This window comes from Microtus ochrogaster, chromosome 1 (assembly GCF_000317375.1).
Source record: "Microtus ochrogaster isolate Prairie Vole_2 chromosome 1, MicOch1.0, whole genome shotgun sequence".
Lineage (NCBI taxonomy): Eukaryota > Metazoa > Chordata > Mammalia > Rodentia > Cricetidae > Microtus > Microtus ochrogaster.
Window position 1 is genome coordinate 10,284,828 of NC_022009.1, and position 18,156 is coordinate 10,302,983.

Consider the following 18,156-nt stretch of genomic DNA (forward strand, 5'->3'; position numbering starts at 1 on the left):
TGGTGCTGGCGCACGCCTTTAATCCTAGCTCTTGGAGGAGGCAGAGGCAGGCGGATCTCTGTGAGTGTGAGACCAGCCCGGTCTACAAGAGCTACCTAGTTCCAGGACAGGCTCCAAAGCTACCAAGAAACTCTGTCTTGAAAAAACAAAAACCAAAACCCAAAACAAAACATTGAAGAATGTACTGAAATGTTTAGGTGCACAGACTAACTTTTCAACTATAAGTTACTGGCATTTAGGAAAAAAATCGGTTAAAAGAAAACTAAAACTGTAAAGCCTATGTTTAAGAAACGCCCACTGGGCTCCGTTTTTATTTTACATTGAAATACTTCTGCTTTGCAAATAAAAGACAGGAAAGTTCATATTACAAGAGTACTTTTTTGTTTTAATTCTCTGAGAAAGTGGAAGAAATCTGAATAACAAGTTCACAATGTGGCAGATGAGGTTGAGACAATGATTTCAGTGAGGCTCTGCGCTGCCATGGCAAGTGTGTTGTGCCTGTCTGCCACGGTCTGGAGCACCCAGGCCTTCACGCTACAGCACATGAACCACAGAAAAGGCGGCTCCAAAACAACTCCTTTTCATGTACAGACATGAGTTTAAAAATTGTTTTTAAAAAAATCACATCTTTTACATAACGTATATGCAAAACTGCTTTAAATACATGATTCTGGAAGAATTATTTACGCATGCGCAGGCCTGTGGAACACGCCACAGATAGGGCGCACACAGTGGCTCAGCGTGATGGGTGCATCTCGACTGTGGGAGGTGTCATTTATTCGGCAGTATAGCAAACAAAAAGCTGTGACAAAGCATCTGAAGGGCAACCAAGAATCTGATCCTCCAGACAGTTCAGATACTAGGACTGCCAAGTCTCTATACAAGGACACGCTGACGATCCAGATGCCAACGGACAGCTGTTCTGTTGGAAGGGCTGACACGGATTCCCTGCAGCGCATGTGGCTGCAGATACGATCTCCTGCAAAAGGGACAGCTGACAACTATTGCCATCCAAAGAGTGAATTAACCTAGAATTTCCTTTTTTTCAATTTTATTAATATTTTAAAAAATACATAAAAATACAACCATCCAATGTCTGAATAAATATATTTAACAAGTTGCAAGATAATACCTTATTTTACACAAAATTTTCAGCTTTAGAAATCTTGTTAAATAACTTCATTGTTGTTATATATTTCATTTTTGTATTTTTGTAACAAAATAAAAACTCTGAAATTACATAGAAAAAAGACAAAATATTTTTGTCAAGGGATAAGATAGTCCACTGAAAACTTATTCACAATTCCACTGTAAACATTAATAAACATTAAAATATTTGCATAATTGTGTGCTCAAAAGTCCTATAAAAAGTGGAAGACTTATTACAACTGCAGTTTTCAGTCAACTACACTTCCTTTCACAATTTATTTTGTCCCATATACACTTTGTGCCGGGCACACTTATAGTCAGTTCGGTTGGGATAGCCAAATGACAAGTGCTTCCAAGGGCAAAAATAAAAAAAAAAGAAATTAAAAAAAAATCAACAATAATAATAAAAAACAACACAAAACAACCCCCTACTCACCAAGTGTTCATGTTCACACACAGTGAAAGTGCAGCGGTCACTGTCCAGCCAGGTATGGTCTGATGTTTATCACGTGCACTCGCTTGTCTAGGATTTCTAGAACACCTGAAAGCTTTATCATACAAATTCAAATTTGCTAAGTGCCCTTTTTCTCTATCACCAAAAAAAAAGAAAGAAAGAAAAAGAAAATATAGAGGAAAAAATATGACCAATATGGCAGGTCACCTAACCTTCAATTATTAATAAGCTTATTTTTTGCAACAGTAAAAAAGAAGAGAGGAGGATACAGACAATCCTGGAAAATATACAGGAGGTCCTTCGCCAGCTGAGTGCTCTCTGTGGTTGGAGTTCAGAGTGTTGTAATTTCAGTCCATGGCAGCAAACTGCTGGAAGATGGGGAAACTTTCATCACCTGCACTCAACAGCAAGGACGTTTTGCGGGGGAGATGATGAAGAGGGACTCATTCCAGTGTCTGACGAAGCAGATGACATAGACGCTCCTGCATGGGACACTGTGGAATCAACACAACCAGGTTAGATCAAGGAATGATTACACAAAGATACCTAAGATAGAAACTAAATTAGAAATAAGATTCTGTTGTTTGGTTTTTTGAGATCATCTCACACAGAGCAGCCTGGTTCAACGTGGATACGTAGCCAAGGAGGACCTAACACTCTGGTTCTCTCGCTTCTACCTCCCGAGTGCTGGGATTCTACTACACCCGCACGGGTGGTGTATTCAGACACCCCCGGAGCCAGCTGTTCTAATTACCCCTGTTCTAGCCTGATCCTGGAGGAGCTCCTTGGCAAACACACTCTGTACTGGGGCACCCCACGGCCTTGCTCTGTTTCCCTGTGGGGAATAGAGGAGGACCTGAGAATGCGAAGTCCTGAGTGACGGTGTGTTGTTGGGGACAGCCATGACAAGGACCACAGTCTCAGACCCATGGGAAAACAGCCAACGTTCCCCGACAGGGTGAGGCTCAAAGCCTTCCACAGGTTTGATGAGCTTATATGACCAGCTTTACATTCTTGTATATTTGTACTTTTTAAAAACTAACAGCTTTGTGGGTTATTCCCCCTCCTATTTCGGCCTAACTTTACACAAACATTTTCTTCAAATATCAGGTAATGTGGGTTCCAGATGTAGGAAAGGCTAAAATAAGTCAGCTAGAAGCCATGTCTGAGCTTTGCATCTTTCAATGTGGACGAAACACATGTGACTTGCAAGGGTCTTGCTTTTAGGATCAGAAGCATCCAAATGTTGGTTTCTAGAGTAGACCACTTGTCTAGGCATAGTTAGTTTCTTCAGAAGAACCCCACCCCATCTCCTTCCAGGAAGGAGCAGGTTAAGTTTCTCAAGAAGTGGGAGGGTGGGAAAAAGACAGGGAGATTCACCATCTGGTATTCAACTCTGATTTAACCCTTCTCTAGCTATCACCATTAGTTAGAGCTGGTGCCCCTGAGTCTTCAAAACGATTCCATTCAGTTTCTCTTTTTTCAGTCAGAGATGGGGAAAGGTAAACCTGTCTTTAAAGGGTAGATATAGTGATCTAATTTCTTGTTTCATTTCCAAACAGTCTGGCAGTTCAGCCTCACCCCCAACCTTAACTTGAGAGCTTTTCTGCAGTTAAAAAATGTCAACTGACTTGCTTGCTTTTTTTTTTAACTGCAAGAGCAAGTGAGTATGCTCTTTAGCACTGTTTTATCACTAATACAGTAGTCTAGCAGCTGCTCTGTGTCCTAGAGATACGGGATCTTGCTATGTAGTCCAAACTGACCTTGACTTGGTTGAAATCCTGACTTGTGTCTCCTGAAGGCTGAGATTTCGGGTACATACACACACACCTAGCTTCTAAAGATAAAATGTTGGCATTTGTTTTTGTGGTTTGGGGGTTTTGTTTGCTTTTCTTACTCTGCAGCTCAGACTGGCCTCAAACTCACCATTCTCCTGCCTCCATCCAGACTGCTAGGATTATAGGTATACACCAACTTGCTGCTATTTCTTATCTACTGTGGTAACATTATTTTTCATTTTCTTCTGGATATGGGGCTTTTTTTAAAAGCAATATGAAACCATTTTTCATGCATCCCTTATTTATGAACGCAGGTTATTTTCCATGTCCTAAACATTAAAGAACAGCTCCATACTGTTCTCCTTGGCAGGCTTAAGGGTCTGAAGTCTATGCCCAGAAATACCACAGTGTGCTGTGTTATTTCAGTTTCTGCAGGTATCACCCTCCAGCCCAAGAGAGAAGCCAAAGTTCACAGAAGTGGAGCTGCCTAAGCCCTTTGGAGATCAAACAGGATACCATGTGCCCCGATGCTAGACATGGGACCACAGGATCCAGTATTTGCTCTAATGAGTGTAGCTCTTGCTTGGCTCCATCATTAGTCTCTCTGTCCCCACTCCTCCCTTCTGGAATAGGAATATTTATGCCATATATGTTGGAAGTACGGACACTGTTTTCCTCTTTTTTTTTTTTTAATTTTTACAAGGGTGCAAAGATGTTTTTGAGTCTTGGTAGGTTCTATGGTCTTAGACTTCTGAATACTGAAGTGGTTGGGTCTATGGAACTTAATGGAGAGGGACCGAGTACACCTTGAACTAGAAAAGAACAAGAGCCTCTTGAGAAACAGGTGGAGTGTTGTGCTTAAAGGGATGTGGTTGCGTATAAGCTGACATGGAGATTTTTGACCATTAGTCTCAATGGTCAACTTGATTACATCAAGAAATGCCAGGGTGATTATTAGTAAAGAACTCTTTGGGTTCGTGTGCATGAAGGGTTTTCAGAAACAATCCTATTAGGACCACTCTGACCTAAACAATAGGTTTCTTGGGTGAAAAGTTGGAGGCAGAACCATTGGGGGTAAATCCTGACTCCTTCTTATATTCTTTTGGTGACAGCAATGTGAAAGTAATTAATACAGGAGCTACCACATTTGTTCTGCCACAAACAACACATAAATCTCTCTTCCTATTTTCTCTAGCAGTTGGCATTATTATCTTGGATGCTAGTTCTCCCTAGAATCATACTAGTAAGTGATCACTTCCCCTTGTTCTGATCTGAATACTAATGAGTTAGGGCACAAACCTTAATTTCCTTTACTGATATCTTGGCAGAGTTTGGCTACACACCATGTCCAATGTTTGACTAGCTGGCATTCTTAAGGTCTGGCACACATATCACACTCCTTAAGAATATTTAAATAACCTAACTGCCAGACTGCCAATGTTTCTCAGGGCACACACCGTCCAGCAATGTTAAGACTCTAGAGATCAAAATCTGTGTCTACTTCGTCTTGCCTCTGCATCCCCTGCAGAGCGGCACATGCTCAGTAGCCCTGCTGAGCAGCATTCAATTGCCCTGTAGCTGTTTATGAATAAGTTATGGCTTCAAACAGGTAATGCCGACAATACCTAAGGCCTAATAACAAAAGCAAATATTTGTTGAGCAGAGTATGCCCTCCAGGAAAACCCAACACGGTTAGTAAATCACAGATTGTTTAAAATAGTTCATAGGTCTTTCAAGAGAGTCTGGTTAACTCGGCTGCAGATACACCCACTTCCCGCATCAGGAGACAATGCTATCCATAAAAGTAGCGTCTACTGCACATGAACTGAGAGATAAACTTACAAAATGACCTGAGTACATCCAAAAATGAGGGGAGACACAAATAACATTACCTTCTCTGTCTTTCTTTTTTAATCTTTTCCTCCTCCTGTCTATGGTTGCAACTTCAGACTTCAAAGACATGTAGTATTTTCTGATTTCCTGTAGTTTTTCTTGGAGAAAAGAGATTCTCTCTGTACTGTTCATATTATCTAATTCGTCTAAAAGGAAAGATAAACATAATCTAAATTTTAAAATGGTAATTCTATAAGAAAAAAGTCAATTCTATAAAAAGTGGGACTTGAAAATCAGTAAAAGCTTTAGTATTGTGACCTAACACAAGTTCTTTACAGAAAATACAATACAATTAAATTAAATCTATGACTAGGAGTTCTTTAGCCTTATATTCTATATTAAGCATGCATTACTCTTGGAGCTGGAGAGATGGTTCAGTGGTTAAGAACTCTGGCTGCTCTTCCAGAGGAACTGGGTTCAATTCCCAGCACCCACATGACAGCTCACAACTGTCTGTAACTTCAGTTCTAGGGGATATGACACCCTCACACAGTCATACATAAAGGGAAAACACCAGTGCACATTAAATAAATGAACAAATAAATAAATCTAAGAAAAAAACCCATGTATCATTCCAATGATCACAAAACATTAAGAACATTAAAAGAAGGCAGTTGGACCTATGATGTCATTAGCATCTTCAGAGTCAGCACTCCATCTCACTGACGTACATAACTGAGACCTCGGACAAAGACTGTGTAGCCCAAGTTGCCCTCAAATTTATGCCCCTCCGGCTTCAATCTCATGGACGCCGGGTTACAGGGGTGAACCACACACTCAGCTCATGTTTTGTTTCTAAACTGAAGATTTTGTCATACTTACTGAATTCGCATTATCCAAATTAAAGAAAAGAAAAGCAGATTTACATACAAGTGATGATTACTGATTTGCAATGGCTATATAATTTGTTAATGATTACTAGCATCATTCCATTAAGTCAAGAAATGTCACATTTCACAGTATAGTCAGGCTATCTGGAAGGTTCTTACTGAGTTGGAAGCTCCACTTATATGTCCGGGGGGATGAATTTGGGTGCTTTTCTCTGTGCTTCTCTTTCTCTCCATCTTTGATGTGAGGCGAGATCCTTGCAGGGGAGCGAGGCAGCTTCTGCGGCTTAGACAGGCTGAGATGCTTGACTGGCGTGCATTTGCTGGAACTGTCTATGGTGGGGAGATCTTCACTGTCACTGCTTTGTCCTGTAATAAGTTCACTCCAATTACACATGATGAACAGCCTCAAACACCGAGATGCAACAGAAGAAGCAATGACACTTCTTGGTATCACACAGGTGAGCACATATACAAAGATCACAACAGAGAAAGGGGAAAATATACTCTTTGGCCTCAGCGGCAGAAGCAAGATGACGAAAGGAATGTCACAGTAACGTGCACACTTGGTGGCACTGCTGTGGCTCTAAGGCCTATCACCTTCAGAAGTCGGCCTGCGGCACAGAGTTACAACACAATATCCTGTAGCTCCATGTGTGTGGTAACAAAACATAAAAACACCTGAAGGAGAACCAACCCAACTGTATATGAAGAACACACACAGATCTTGTAAACATGTTCAATGTTTATTTTTTTACTTTTCTTCTTTAACTTTTTTTTTGTTTTGCTTTTTCAAGATAGGGTATTCTTTGTATAGCCCTAGCTGTCCTGGAACTCGCTCTGTAGACCAGGCTGGCCTCAAACAGATTTCTGCTTGCCTCTGCTCCCAAGTGCAAGGATTAAAGATGTGTGCTCTCACTCACTGCCTTTAATCATAAATAAGTATGTAAAATTTATCATTAATAAATATAAATAAGAAACATTAAATATTACATCATAAATAAATAAAAACATTTAAAAAAATAGTCTTTAGAGCCTAGATTGGCCTAAAAATTAGTATCTAGTCCAGACTATCTTGGAACTCATGATCCTCCTGCCTCAGCTGCCTGTGTGCTATGATTATAGGCATGCTGGTCTATGCTCAATTTCTGATATATGTGTTAACAAGAAAGAATTCATTTCCAACTCTGCCTCCTTCCTCACCAATTCATCCTAAGAACTGTACTGACTTTTCCATAAAAACAAACTGGAATTTTATTTTACTGTTTTTTTTTTCAAGGTATATACCTTTTACCCCTACCCTATCTTTACTCTCAAAAGCTAAAGATTAGACACTCAGTTTCCCAGTCTGTCTCCTCTCCTGCATCTGCCCTATCTGTATGTCCTTACCACCCTTAAGGGAAAAATTTGATTGCTGTGTGGAGGTTGTGGAAGACAGGGTACATGCTGTGGAGGACATGCAGAAGTCCCTTCTGCATCCTGGGACAGAATTCACCTTGTCAGGATTGCATGGCAAATGCTTTACCCACTGAGCCACCTCACTGGCCCCTTATTGGGTCTTTTTTGTTTGTTTGTTTCTTAATTATAATGGTTACATTATGATTATTACTCATCCTCAAAAGAAGAGTTTGCTTTGTAATGCTCAACTACCAGGTACCCTTATGTCAAATGCCCACGTTCTGTAACTGTGGGAGACTTCTATTTCTAAAGTCTAGATCTGCCTCATCCTTATGTGTGTGTGTGTTGGGGGAGGGAGGGAGCGCAGGGAGAGGAAGGGAGTAAGGGATCCCAAACGCCCATAAAGATGGAAGGAGAGAAGTGACTGCACAGATCTGTCCTCTGCCTCTGCATACACTTGGTGGCACGTCTATGCACTTTACGTGTGCACACAGACACACACACCCCATATAAAAATGGAAAAGTTATCTTCAGAACATAATAAATACACTGCTCATTTTCCGCACTGCCTCGAATGGTCACGCCATGCCTCTGCGCTGGACAGACAAACACTGACCTGCTCCGTTCTTCTCGCTTTTGGCTGTAGCACTTGTTCGCTTTGGGGTTCGCTTCTGTTTTTTTGCCATCAACCCACTATTTCCATCGCTTGGCCTCTTCTGACCTGAAATAAAGGAAAAGAAAAACCTTGAAAATAAAACCAAAAGGTTGAGGCAGACAGGTCCTTTACATACTCGTCCACACAGGTCTCCATTTCTAAAAAGACAACAGTAACCACTGTCACATCTAAAACCTGAATTGTTGGTTTTAACACAGAAGCAATTTCCCCCTCGAAAGCCTTACCCTTCTCTCTGCTCTCTCTCTCTTGGACAATTAAACTACAGGTACCAGGGGCACCGCTGGCTTCAAACCCGTTTGCTGATCCCCTCTCACAGAGGCCTTCTTGCGATTCTTCGGCAATACTATCAACTTCAATTGTTATATCGCTCTCGCTCTTTACACTCCGGGACTCGTCCTGACTGAGAGCGAGAGGGGAAGCTACTGAAAAGTTATGCTGTGCTACAGGAGGCAGGGCAGGCGGGACGGAGACCAGAGCGTTAGACTCAGAGCTTTCCACTACCACATCCTCAGTACCGCTCTTTTCCTTCTCATCCAAGTCGTCCAAGTCCACCTCATGGCAAACCAAGGTTTCGGGCCCAATCAGAGGCATCACGTCCTCCTCCTCCTTGAGTGGCGTATGCACAGGTTCTTCAGCTGGGCTGTCTGATTTCTCACTGGTCAGCTCCTGAGTGCCCTGGTCTGGCTCTGCTATCAGTGATGGCATTCCTTCACTTCCTGTTTCAAAGTGCTGTTCAAAATGCAAGCCTCTCCGGCCCTCAGTTCCAGCACCATCGCTGGCTCTGTCTTGGGACAGGCCAGCTGCTGCTTCCATCCCATTCTCAAGCCTTACTTTTTTCTCTGGAGATGGCTGTCCCAGTAGTTTCCGTTTCAACTTTTTCTCTTTTTCATATTGGTCAACCTCATCTTCCGGAGAAGAGAAGTTTTTACATTCTAGTGACGAAAACTCCAGGCCAGGAGTGTCTGCAGGAGCTTCAGGGCCTGCTTCTTCCTGGTTGAATGACGAGAGCTTTACAATGTCTAAAGAAAGGTCTTTCGTCTTACTCCGCCTTCCCTTTCCTTTAGGGGACTTTTCCACCTGTTTCTTAGCTTCTTCTATTTGTTCCACTTTGTTTCCAAAAATATGAACTACTTGATCATTGTCTTCGACCTCCACCTTCAGGGTCTCTGAGGGCTGCATCTGAGTCCTGTCATTTTCTTTTAATAGATGTATAATCTTTGGATTTTCTTCATCTAGTTTATCATCATTCAAATTTTCACTTTTTTCTAATTCTTCTTTAATATCAGGAGAAAGTTCTTCACTTATCAAGCTCTTCTCCAAAGGGTCTTCTGTTTCACTATCAGATGAACAAGAGTCTGTAATATAACACAGATGGTTATATTAAATATCAATGTAATAACTAAAATCCTATTAAACAGGGTCCTTTATATACTTCTGAATCTCTATAGAAATTTCTTCTATAAAATAAATAAGAGCATTTGTGTGAAAATAAAAGGGGAAAGATAAAACTTAAAACGGGATGACAGAGGGCATGATGGTGCACGCATTTAATCCCAGCGCTGAGGAGACAGGGGTAGCCAGCATGGTCTACAGAGCAAGTTCCTGGACAGCCAGAGATATAGGGAAAAACCCTGTCTCAAAAAAAAAAAAAAAGTAAAAAACAAGCAAATAAAAAAAAAGTGAAGATAAGACTGGGAAGCCAGCTCAGTTGATAAAATGTACTGTGTGAGCATAAATACCTAAGTTCAAACTCCAAATCCATGTAAAAAAGCTGAGCATGGCTCTCATTTGTAATTCCAGGTTTGGGTAGCAGAGACAGGGAGATGCTTGGGAATCTCTCTCAATCAGTGAGCACCAGCAATGAAAGACCATGTCTCAAAATAACGTCAGGGCAAGAAAGATGGCTCTGAGGGTAAAAATGATTGTCACCAAGACTGATGATCTGAGTTCAATCCTGAGGACTACATGGTGGCAGGGGAGAACCAATTCTGACCTCCAAATGTGCACAGTGGCATATACTTGTCTCCCCAAAATAAACACACAAATATGATAAACAGAAACAGAAGTTAACAGTTCCTAAGGAACACTGCTCCAGATTGTCCACACTGGGCTCTGAACACGTGTGTGTGTGTGTGTGTGTGTATGTGTGTGTGTGTGTGTGTGTGTGTAGTCCTTCTTCCAGAAACATGTATGCATGTGTATATATACAAACAATTAAAAACAAAATTTGTAAAAACATAATGCATAGCATGTTACCATGTCAGTTCTGATAAGAGCTGTCTTCAGTAGTATCACACTTAGGCTACCGTACCACCAAAGATGCAAAGAGCTGGGTGTGGTGGTACATGCCTTTAATCCCCGCACTGGAGGCAAAGATACACAGATCACTGAGGCCAGCCTGATCTACAGCATGAGTTCCAGGATAGCCAGGGCTACACAGAGAAACCCCCATCTCAAAACAACAACAACAACAAAAAAAATGAACAACAAGAGGGGGGGGGAGAGAAAGGAAGGAAAGAAGAAAGAAAAAACAAGAAGAAGCATGAACTTTATTAAGATACAATGTTAGGCTGGACAGTGGTGGCACACACCTTTAATCACAGTACTCAGGAGGCAGAGGCAGGCGGATTTCAGTGAGTTTGAGGCCAGCCTGGTATGCAGAATGACTTCCAGGATAGCCAGGGCTACACAGAGAAATCCTGTCTCAAAAACCAAACAAACAAACAACACCAAAAAAAAAAAAAACCCACAGCAACAACAACAAAAAGATTCAGGTTAATATGTTAAGTGACTTGACTTGAATTACTACAAAGGTTTACCACTTTGTACTCTAGGAAGGGAGCACAACATTCCACCTAAAACTGTTCTGCAAAGAAGGGATGTTTACAATGGGCAATGTGAATTCTCCAGCCTTCAGATGTTCTTTTTTTTTTTTTTAAATATTTATTTATTATGTATGCAATATTCTTTCTGTGTATGTGCCTGAAGGCCAGAGGGCACCAGACTTCATTACAGATAGTTGTGAGCCACCATGTGGTTGCTGGGAATTGAACTCAGGACCTTTGGAAGAGCAGGCAATGCTCTTAACCGCTGAGCCATCTCTCCAGCCCCTTCAGATGTTCTTGTTAACACAAGAGAAAGCACAGGCAAGTCGCCTGCTTGCAAGACAGATTATTCCCTTCATGTCCGAGAATTTTTCAAATGATAAGGTAGCATTCTAAGGTTATATGACTATATAATGTAAAAGTTTTTGCACTTACAACACTTACATCTTCCCTAGAGAATTTTTAAAAGATAAACACCGAATGTGTTCATTTTTGTAAAGACAAAGTTCTCAGAGTATAGCCCTGGCCTGCCTTGGTAGAGACCAGGCTGGCCTCGAACTCACAAAGATCCACCTGCCTCTGCCTCCTGAATACCAGGATTAAAGGTGTGCGCCACTATACTTGACAAAGTTTTATGTTTTCTGCTTGTTGGTTTTTCTTTTCTGAGGATTTATTTTTATTTTATGAATAGGAGTGTTTGCATGTAGTATGCAATGTTCATGCCTGGTGCCTGTGGAGGCCAAAAGAGGGTGTCAGATACCCGGGAGCTGGAGCTTTAGACTTTATGAATGCCATGTGGCTGTTGAGAACTGAACCCCAGTCTTCTGCAAGAGCAACAAGTAATCTTTATTACAAAGCCACCTCCCCACACCCATGAACGATTATGAAAAAAAAGCATATAAATCTTTTGTGGTTTAAATAAAAGTAGGGTGTATAATTCCACTTTCTAGTGTCCAAACATTCTTCAGTTCTGCAGTTCAGTGATGCTGACACTGGTTGTGCAGGCCCTGAGGGAACACCTACTGAGAAATGGAAGCTCACACCTCCCAGAAACCTTGTGTTTGCATATAATGCTAACAGCCAGCAGGTGGCACACTGAAGCTAATGGTAAACCTGACCTTTAGCAGAACTCTAAGGAGGGTAATTTTATAATATCGCCATTTAAAATCTTTTAGATTGCATAGAAAAAATAAGGGCAGAAAAGTGAGGGGAAATAAAAAGCACAGTTATTAGGGTTAAGGTTAGGTAGGGTCACCTCTGCTCTTCACAGGGGACTCTTCCAGTCACCAGTTTCTGCTCTCAACAAGCTCTGTGAACACGACCAGGTGACGCAGAGCATATCACACACTGAGATTCATGGGTTGTTTAACTTCCCCACGACTAAACTAGTTTTGTCTAAAAATCCTTATGACAGATGGGTATCTTGATTTATATCTCTAGAGTTTAAATAAAAATATACATCAAAATAAGTATTAGTTGCCGATTAAATCATATAGTTTAATCATGTTAGGTTAAAAATCGAGATAACCTGCTATGACCATTTTATTAGTCATGGGCAACACAGTTATATGTTGGTCAATGATGACTGCATATATTTGTGGTTCTATTACAAGCTGTCACCTAGGAGCACTTCAGCCCTAAGTTTGGTAAGCACCCTCGGTGACATTCGTACAATGATGAGATCCCTACTGTTAAGTGATAAATATGTATATATAATGTCTTAAAAGTCAATAATCCATAAAAAGAAAGGAAGGAAGGAAGGAAAGAAGAGAGAAAGAAAGAAAGAAAGAAAGAAAGAAAGAAAGAAAGAAAGAAAGAAAGAAAGACTGAAAAAAAAAAGTCAACAATCCCCAAACCAAGTCCCTCGTTTTCCTGAGAGAGATGAGCTGCCTGTCATCTGCCATGGGCGTCTCTGGTACCTGATTTCCCTTCGCTGTTGGCCGCCTTAGATAAACTGTAGGGCGTGGATTTTAAAGGAGGTCTCCCTCGTTTTGACTTCTGCCTCTCTTCATCCCTCTTTTCGTCCTTTTCACCATCCTCTTTATTCTGGGTAACAACAACAAAATGCATGAGAAGGGCCAAGGCCTTTTAAAAGTGAACATTCTATTTCTCCAAGAGAAACGATTAACTCCAAAATAAAAGATCAGTTAATTTAAATGTCAAGTCCTAATATGTGCTTATCTAGAGAAATCCAGAATAGTTTTCTAACCCATTCATATGACAATACCCACTCCCCCTGGTTCTACATTTCCTGCTGAGGAAATGAAGGCCACTAGGCAGACCTCCACAGCAGAAACTACGGATGGAAGGTGTGTGCAGGGATACTGTGGGCGGGCAGACAGCTTTGATGTGATGGAGGTGGTGGGAAGAGGGAGAACAGTGCATCTCCAGTGCGATGGGTCCTCTGTGCAGTTCTAATGATGGTAACAGCATCGCACATCTGTCTAAGCCCACTGAAGGCACAAAGACCCAGAGTTGTCTCACACCACCCTGATGCAATACAAATGGACCCCTCTGGTGAGGGTGGGGCCCACAGTACAGAAGACCATACCCACGCAGGGCAAAGAGCACATAAGAAATCCTGGACCTTTTCATTTTTGCTATGAATCTAAAACTACTCTAAAACAGAAAAGATACAACTTGAATAATTCCTGTACCTATCATAAATGATACGAATGTATGAACACACCTTAACTTTCTTCTTTTGTTTTTTCTTTGGTCCACCTTTGTCCACGGGCCAGATTATCCTGTCGGCCTTTACCCATTCATCGTACCTTAAAGAAGAAAGTTCAGCTTTCACAATGATATCCTATTTGAAATATATTCACACACACGCCCTACACGCTTCAGCAGTCAGATAAAAATCCTGTCCCTAGTGTTGGCAAAGGTGTAAAGAGCAAAGGAACTACTTATTGGTAAGGGATGCTAGCAGCTGTTCTATGTACTTAGTACAGCCTCCAGTGATAGAGCCAGAAGTGATGGAAGAGAAGATAAATCCCAGCACTCAGGGAGGCAGAGGCAGGCAGAGCTCTGCAAGTTCAAGACTAGCCTAGCCCACAAAGTGAGTTCTAGGACAGCCAGGGCTACACAGAGAAATCCTGTCTCTAAAAAACAAAAACCAAAGCAAAAAAGGAAGGAAGGGAGGGAAAAAGGGAAGGAAGGAGAAAGAATGACTAAAGGGTTTCTCAGAACTAAGAGATTCAGAGGTCTGAATCTATTTATACTATACTACATTACACCACACCATACTACACTACACTATACTATACTACACTATACTATACCATACTACACTATACTACACTACACTATACTATACTATTTGAAATGCTTTGTTTCCAGAACTCTCAACTCTGAACTCATAAGCAGATTTTGTACTAGAATCCTTTCTGTGGATAGCATAAAAATGTCAATTGCAAACCATCAGCTCTCAATCATATCAAGTCCCCTTCATGTCCTCCCCAGCACTCGAGCATCTATTCTTCTAGTAAAACTTTATTATGGAATGTGTCACTATCAAGACTGAAGATATTTAGAGATATTTGTATTTAATTTAATTTCCTTTATTTAGATTTCTTTTCTTTAGCCCAAGCTGAAGACTCATTTCCCTTGCTCCTTTTAAACACTTTAATTTCAGCATAATCTTTCCCATTCGTAGAATGAGACAAATACATTAAACTATCCAGAACTAAATAACACTTCTTGCATTACACAAAGGCACGATGTTTTACAGTATCCAGTAATACTGTAAACTAGTTGCCATGGAGACATGCAAAGCACACGGCTCAAGTGTTTACAGGTTTCAGCTGCCCTGGTACCATGATGCCTACACTACAGGTGAAAACCCATTTCCTGGCAGATCATCCAATATCTAAAACTTCTGGAACACAGATGGCTATTAAAACCTTATTTATAAACATCTATCTCTCTCTCTCTCTCTCTCTCTCTCTCTCTCTCTCTCTCTCTCTCTCTCTCTAAATTGGTTTTTCAAGAGGGTTTCTCTGTGTAGTCCTGGCTGTTCTGGAAGGTACTCTGTAGACCAGGCTGGCCTTGAACTCACAGAGATCCTCCTAATTCTGCCTTCTTATTGCTGGGATTAAAGGTGTGTGCCACCACCACCCAGTCTATAAATATTTCCTAATTTGGACATTTACTGAGGGCCCACTAAAGTAATAGGCATTATAAAATATGCAGAGAATAGATAGAACAAGCTCTTGCTTTCATGTCTGATATAAAAAAAATAGATATACTGTATAATTGAGTACAGTCTAGTAAATGCAGTAACAAAGATATATACCTAATCTAGGGTTGCAAAGAAGAAAATACCTTGCCCATGAACCCCCCAGAAAACGTCATAGCGTTGCCGAAAGCATGGGTGTTGTTCCTATCTGGAAGGAAATCGTGTGGCCCACCCCGGCCTGGTCTGAATGGTAGGCCAGGCAGGTACTTCTAGAAGCCATGTGGCTTCTCTCACGCTTGCAGGTGCTCCCATTTTAGAAACATGACTACACCATCTAGAAACCATAAGGATTCTCTGATAGTCAGACTTGACCAGCTTTTAGGAAGATATATGGACAACTAAGTCACGTGAGCCATCAGTGGGTGACTAGTTAGGACAATGACAGAACTACTGGGTAGAGTCATAAAGGGAAACCCTAAGAAGATGAGAAGGGTGACAGGAAAGAGGTTCTAGCACAACAGGGCTGCACACAGAATGGATGGCTGTGCACAAGCTTGACTCTGAGGGAAGCGTGGATAAAACGTGCTGCAGCTGCCAGAGTTGGGAGTCGTGTCTCTCCTGAATTTATTGGGATACAGTGACTCTGCTTAGTTCTAAGACCCTGCAGAGTCACACTAACAGCTGACATTGAGCACAGACCCTACAGAGAGTCACACTAACAACTGACACTGAGCATGGCCTATGTGCTAGGCATCGCTCTATGCACTTCACGTGCTAGTTAACACTGGGATTATAGTTTGACAATTTACTTAAAAGTAAGAACCCTGAATCCCCCAATTTGGAGATGAGAGGACGGAGTCAGAAAAGCGTACATGCCTCGTATGTAGAAAGGCATGCAGCAAAGCAATGTGGCTGCACAGGAACCCAGAGCATCCTGCACCCACACCCACACCCTTTCAAAAGGCTTAAAAGAAAAGCGGGACTCAGGACAGCTGGGCCCCAGTGTTGCTTTTGCTGGTCCAACTCACATGGCCAGACTGAGCTGTCTTCCCTCGACCGTGACCAGCTTCACAGAATATCATTACCAGACAAGACTGCTCCATGGCCAGCAGAGGATCAAAACAGAAATACAACTCCCTACTCATGTCTGAACACAGAAAAAACAGGGAACACTGTCCAAGTATCTTCTCCCTGACTAGTGAGTCACTCTGCTTCTTTACCAGTTATAGGATTAACTTTGATCTGGCCTTCTCTCTTTCTAGGTAAGATTTACTAAGAGAACCAATCACAGAATTACATCAGCTTCCTGCCTGAGTGCATCCAGAACAAAGTCTCTCTTAAACCTAACATAACAAATGCTCAAATCTAAGTCCTACTCTGTACAGATTTTAATTACTTAGACAACTCACAATTATTACAGTGCTTGTCACCGGCTTGCCTTTTGACAAAGGAAACAAACTCACAGTCACGAGCTGTGGCCTCACTCCCTGACTGCTCTACAGCTTTCCAGAGTGTTGCACTCTCCCTAATTCCTGAGGCGGGGCCCTGAGTTTTCACATCATGGTGACTTAGCCATCGCCATGGGACACTGAAGCTCCTCGGCTTCCCCTCATGTTCTGTCTCCTATAAAAAAGTAATGAACTCAGCTGTTCCAATGGCAGCCCCTGCTAGTCTCTGGGAGACAGTGACGGTTTATATAACTGCAAAAATCGAAGTCCTCAAAAGTTTAGAACCAAGGTGTGCCTTGTAAACACACACAAGAGCTTCCTACGACACTGCTCTTTTTAACCGCCTAAAAGAACACGCTTTATTACTTACCTGACATTCCATCCATAATAATGCACCAAGTATAAAACCTCCCCGTCATCGATCTCGGTGCTTTTAATGCTGGCTTCATAAATTTTCTGCGTTTTTCCTCGTCCATACTTCACTTTCACTTTGGTTCCCGTCAGGCAGGGTTCTGTGTCATCGTCATCATCCTCCCCTTCCGAGTCGCATTTGCTCTCAGTGTCTTCCCTGCAGTGAATTACAACATTGATAATGCTACTAATCGCTTAATGGAGAACAACATCATCAGTGATAGAGAGTCCAGCATGTAGAGTCCTTACAGCCTAAGTTACCTTAGTAACATGTCAGTGGAGGAGGAGGAGAAGGAGGAGAAGGAGAAGATTTTAAGGACTCCTTACTAAGGTGCACTGTACAAAGGTAAACCATACTTCCAAAGGCCAATCAATAACCACAGCTAATAAGTCACATCAGTCAACAAGTCACTTTAAACCAAAATAAAATCAAACCATATGCCCAGGGCTGGCCGTCTGGATTCATAATCAAGTGCCACCTTACTCGTGAGAATGTTCTAAAGCTGTTTTGTAACTTCTTGCAACTACTTGTCTTCAATCTACTTCAGCACTATGTCTTCTTGTTTAGAGTGGTTCTTAGCAAGACAGACTGTGTGGCGGGTAAAAAAAAAACGAGCAATGGCTGCCTGCCTTAGTAACTGTGTCTCTGAAACTGTTTTACGCTTCACATATGCGCTACTTGCTGAAATTATAAGACAGTGATGGTAGAACAAAGCTTCAGGCTTGGGTTGACTCCCATTCTGACTCCTCCCCCAGCGGCTTTCCCTTATTTCCATTGTCAAACATAAAGGGAGTGCGGATTACAAGTCCAGCAAGATTTTGAAACTGTAACGATAAAGTGTACTGCCTATTAACCTTGCAGGGACTCAGAAGACAACTGCCTCAAGGGTGAAGGAGGTGTTCTACAAGACTGCAAGAGCTTCAGGAGTGGGCTGAAGGTTTCATGCACAGGGCTCATCTGCATCAGGAATATCTGCTCTCCAGGGACACTTCTCATAAATATCCCAAAGAAATCATTCCAAGGGGGCTGGAGAGATGGCTCAGAGGTTAAGAGCATTGCCTGCTCTTTCAAAGGTCCTGAGTTCAATTCCCAGCAACCACATGGTGGCTCACAACC

General features: G+C 41.8%; 1 protein-coding gene across 2 annotated transcripts in view; it reads right to left on the reverse strand.

The window, feature by feature from the left end:
* Positions 1-282: 282 nt before the first annotated feature.
* Arid4a (AT-rich interaction domain 4A) overlaps positions 283-18,156 on the reverse strand; it is a 66,658-nt gene continuing 48,784 nt past the window's right edge. The window contains exons 17-25 of one of the 2 annotated variants that reach the window (XR_003376952.1): positions 16,999-17,196; positions 13,690-13,774; positions 12,920-13,046; positions 8,400-9,530; positions 8,116-8,220; positions 6,264-6,470; positions 5,274-5,420; positions 1,586-2,097; positions 283-979 (exon numbers count right to left, since the gene is read on the reverse strand). Coding sequence is in view for 1 of the 2 variants with exons in the window: in XM_005343189.3 (XP_005343246.1) it covers positions 1,994-2,097; positions 5,274-5,420; positions 6,264-6,470; positions 8,116-8,220; positions 8,400-9,530; positions 12,920-13,046; positions 13,690-13,774; positions 16,999-17,196 (2,104 nt within the window). In the remaining variant the exon portion in view is untranslated. Of the gene's footprint in view, positions 980-1,514; positions 2,098-5,273; positions 5,421-6,263; positions 6,471-8,115; positions 8,221-8,399; positions 9,531-12,919; positions 13,047-13,689; positions 13,775-16,998; positions 17,197-18,156 lie in introns of those variants that run through there. The other variant, XM_005343189.3, reaches the window with a different exon arrangement.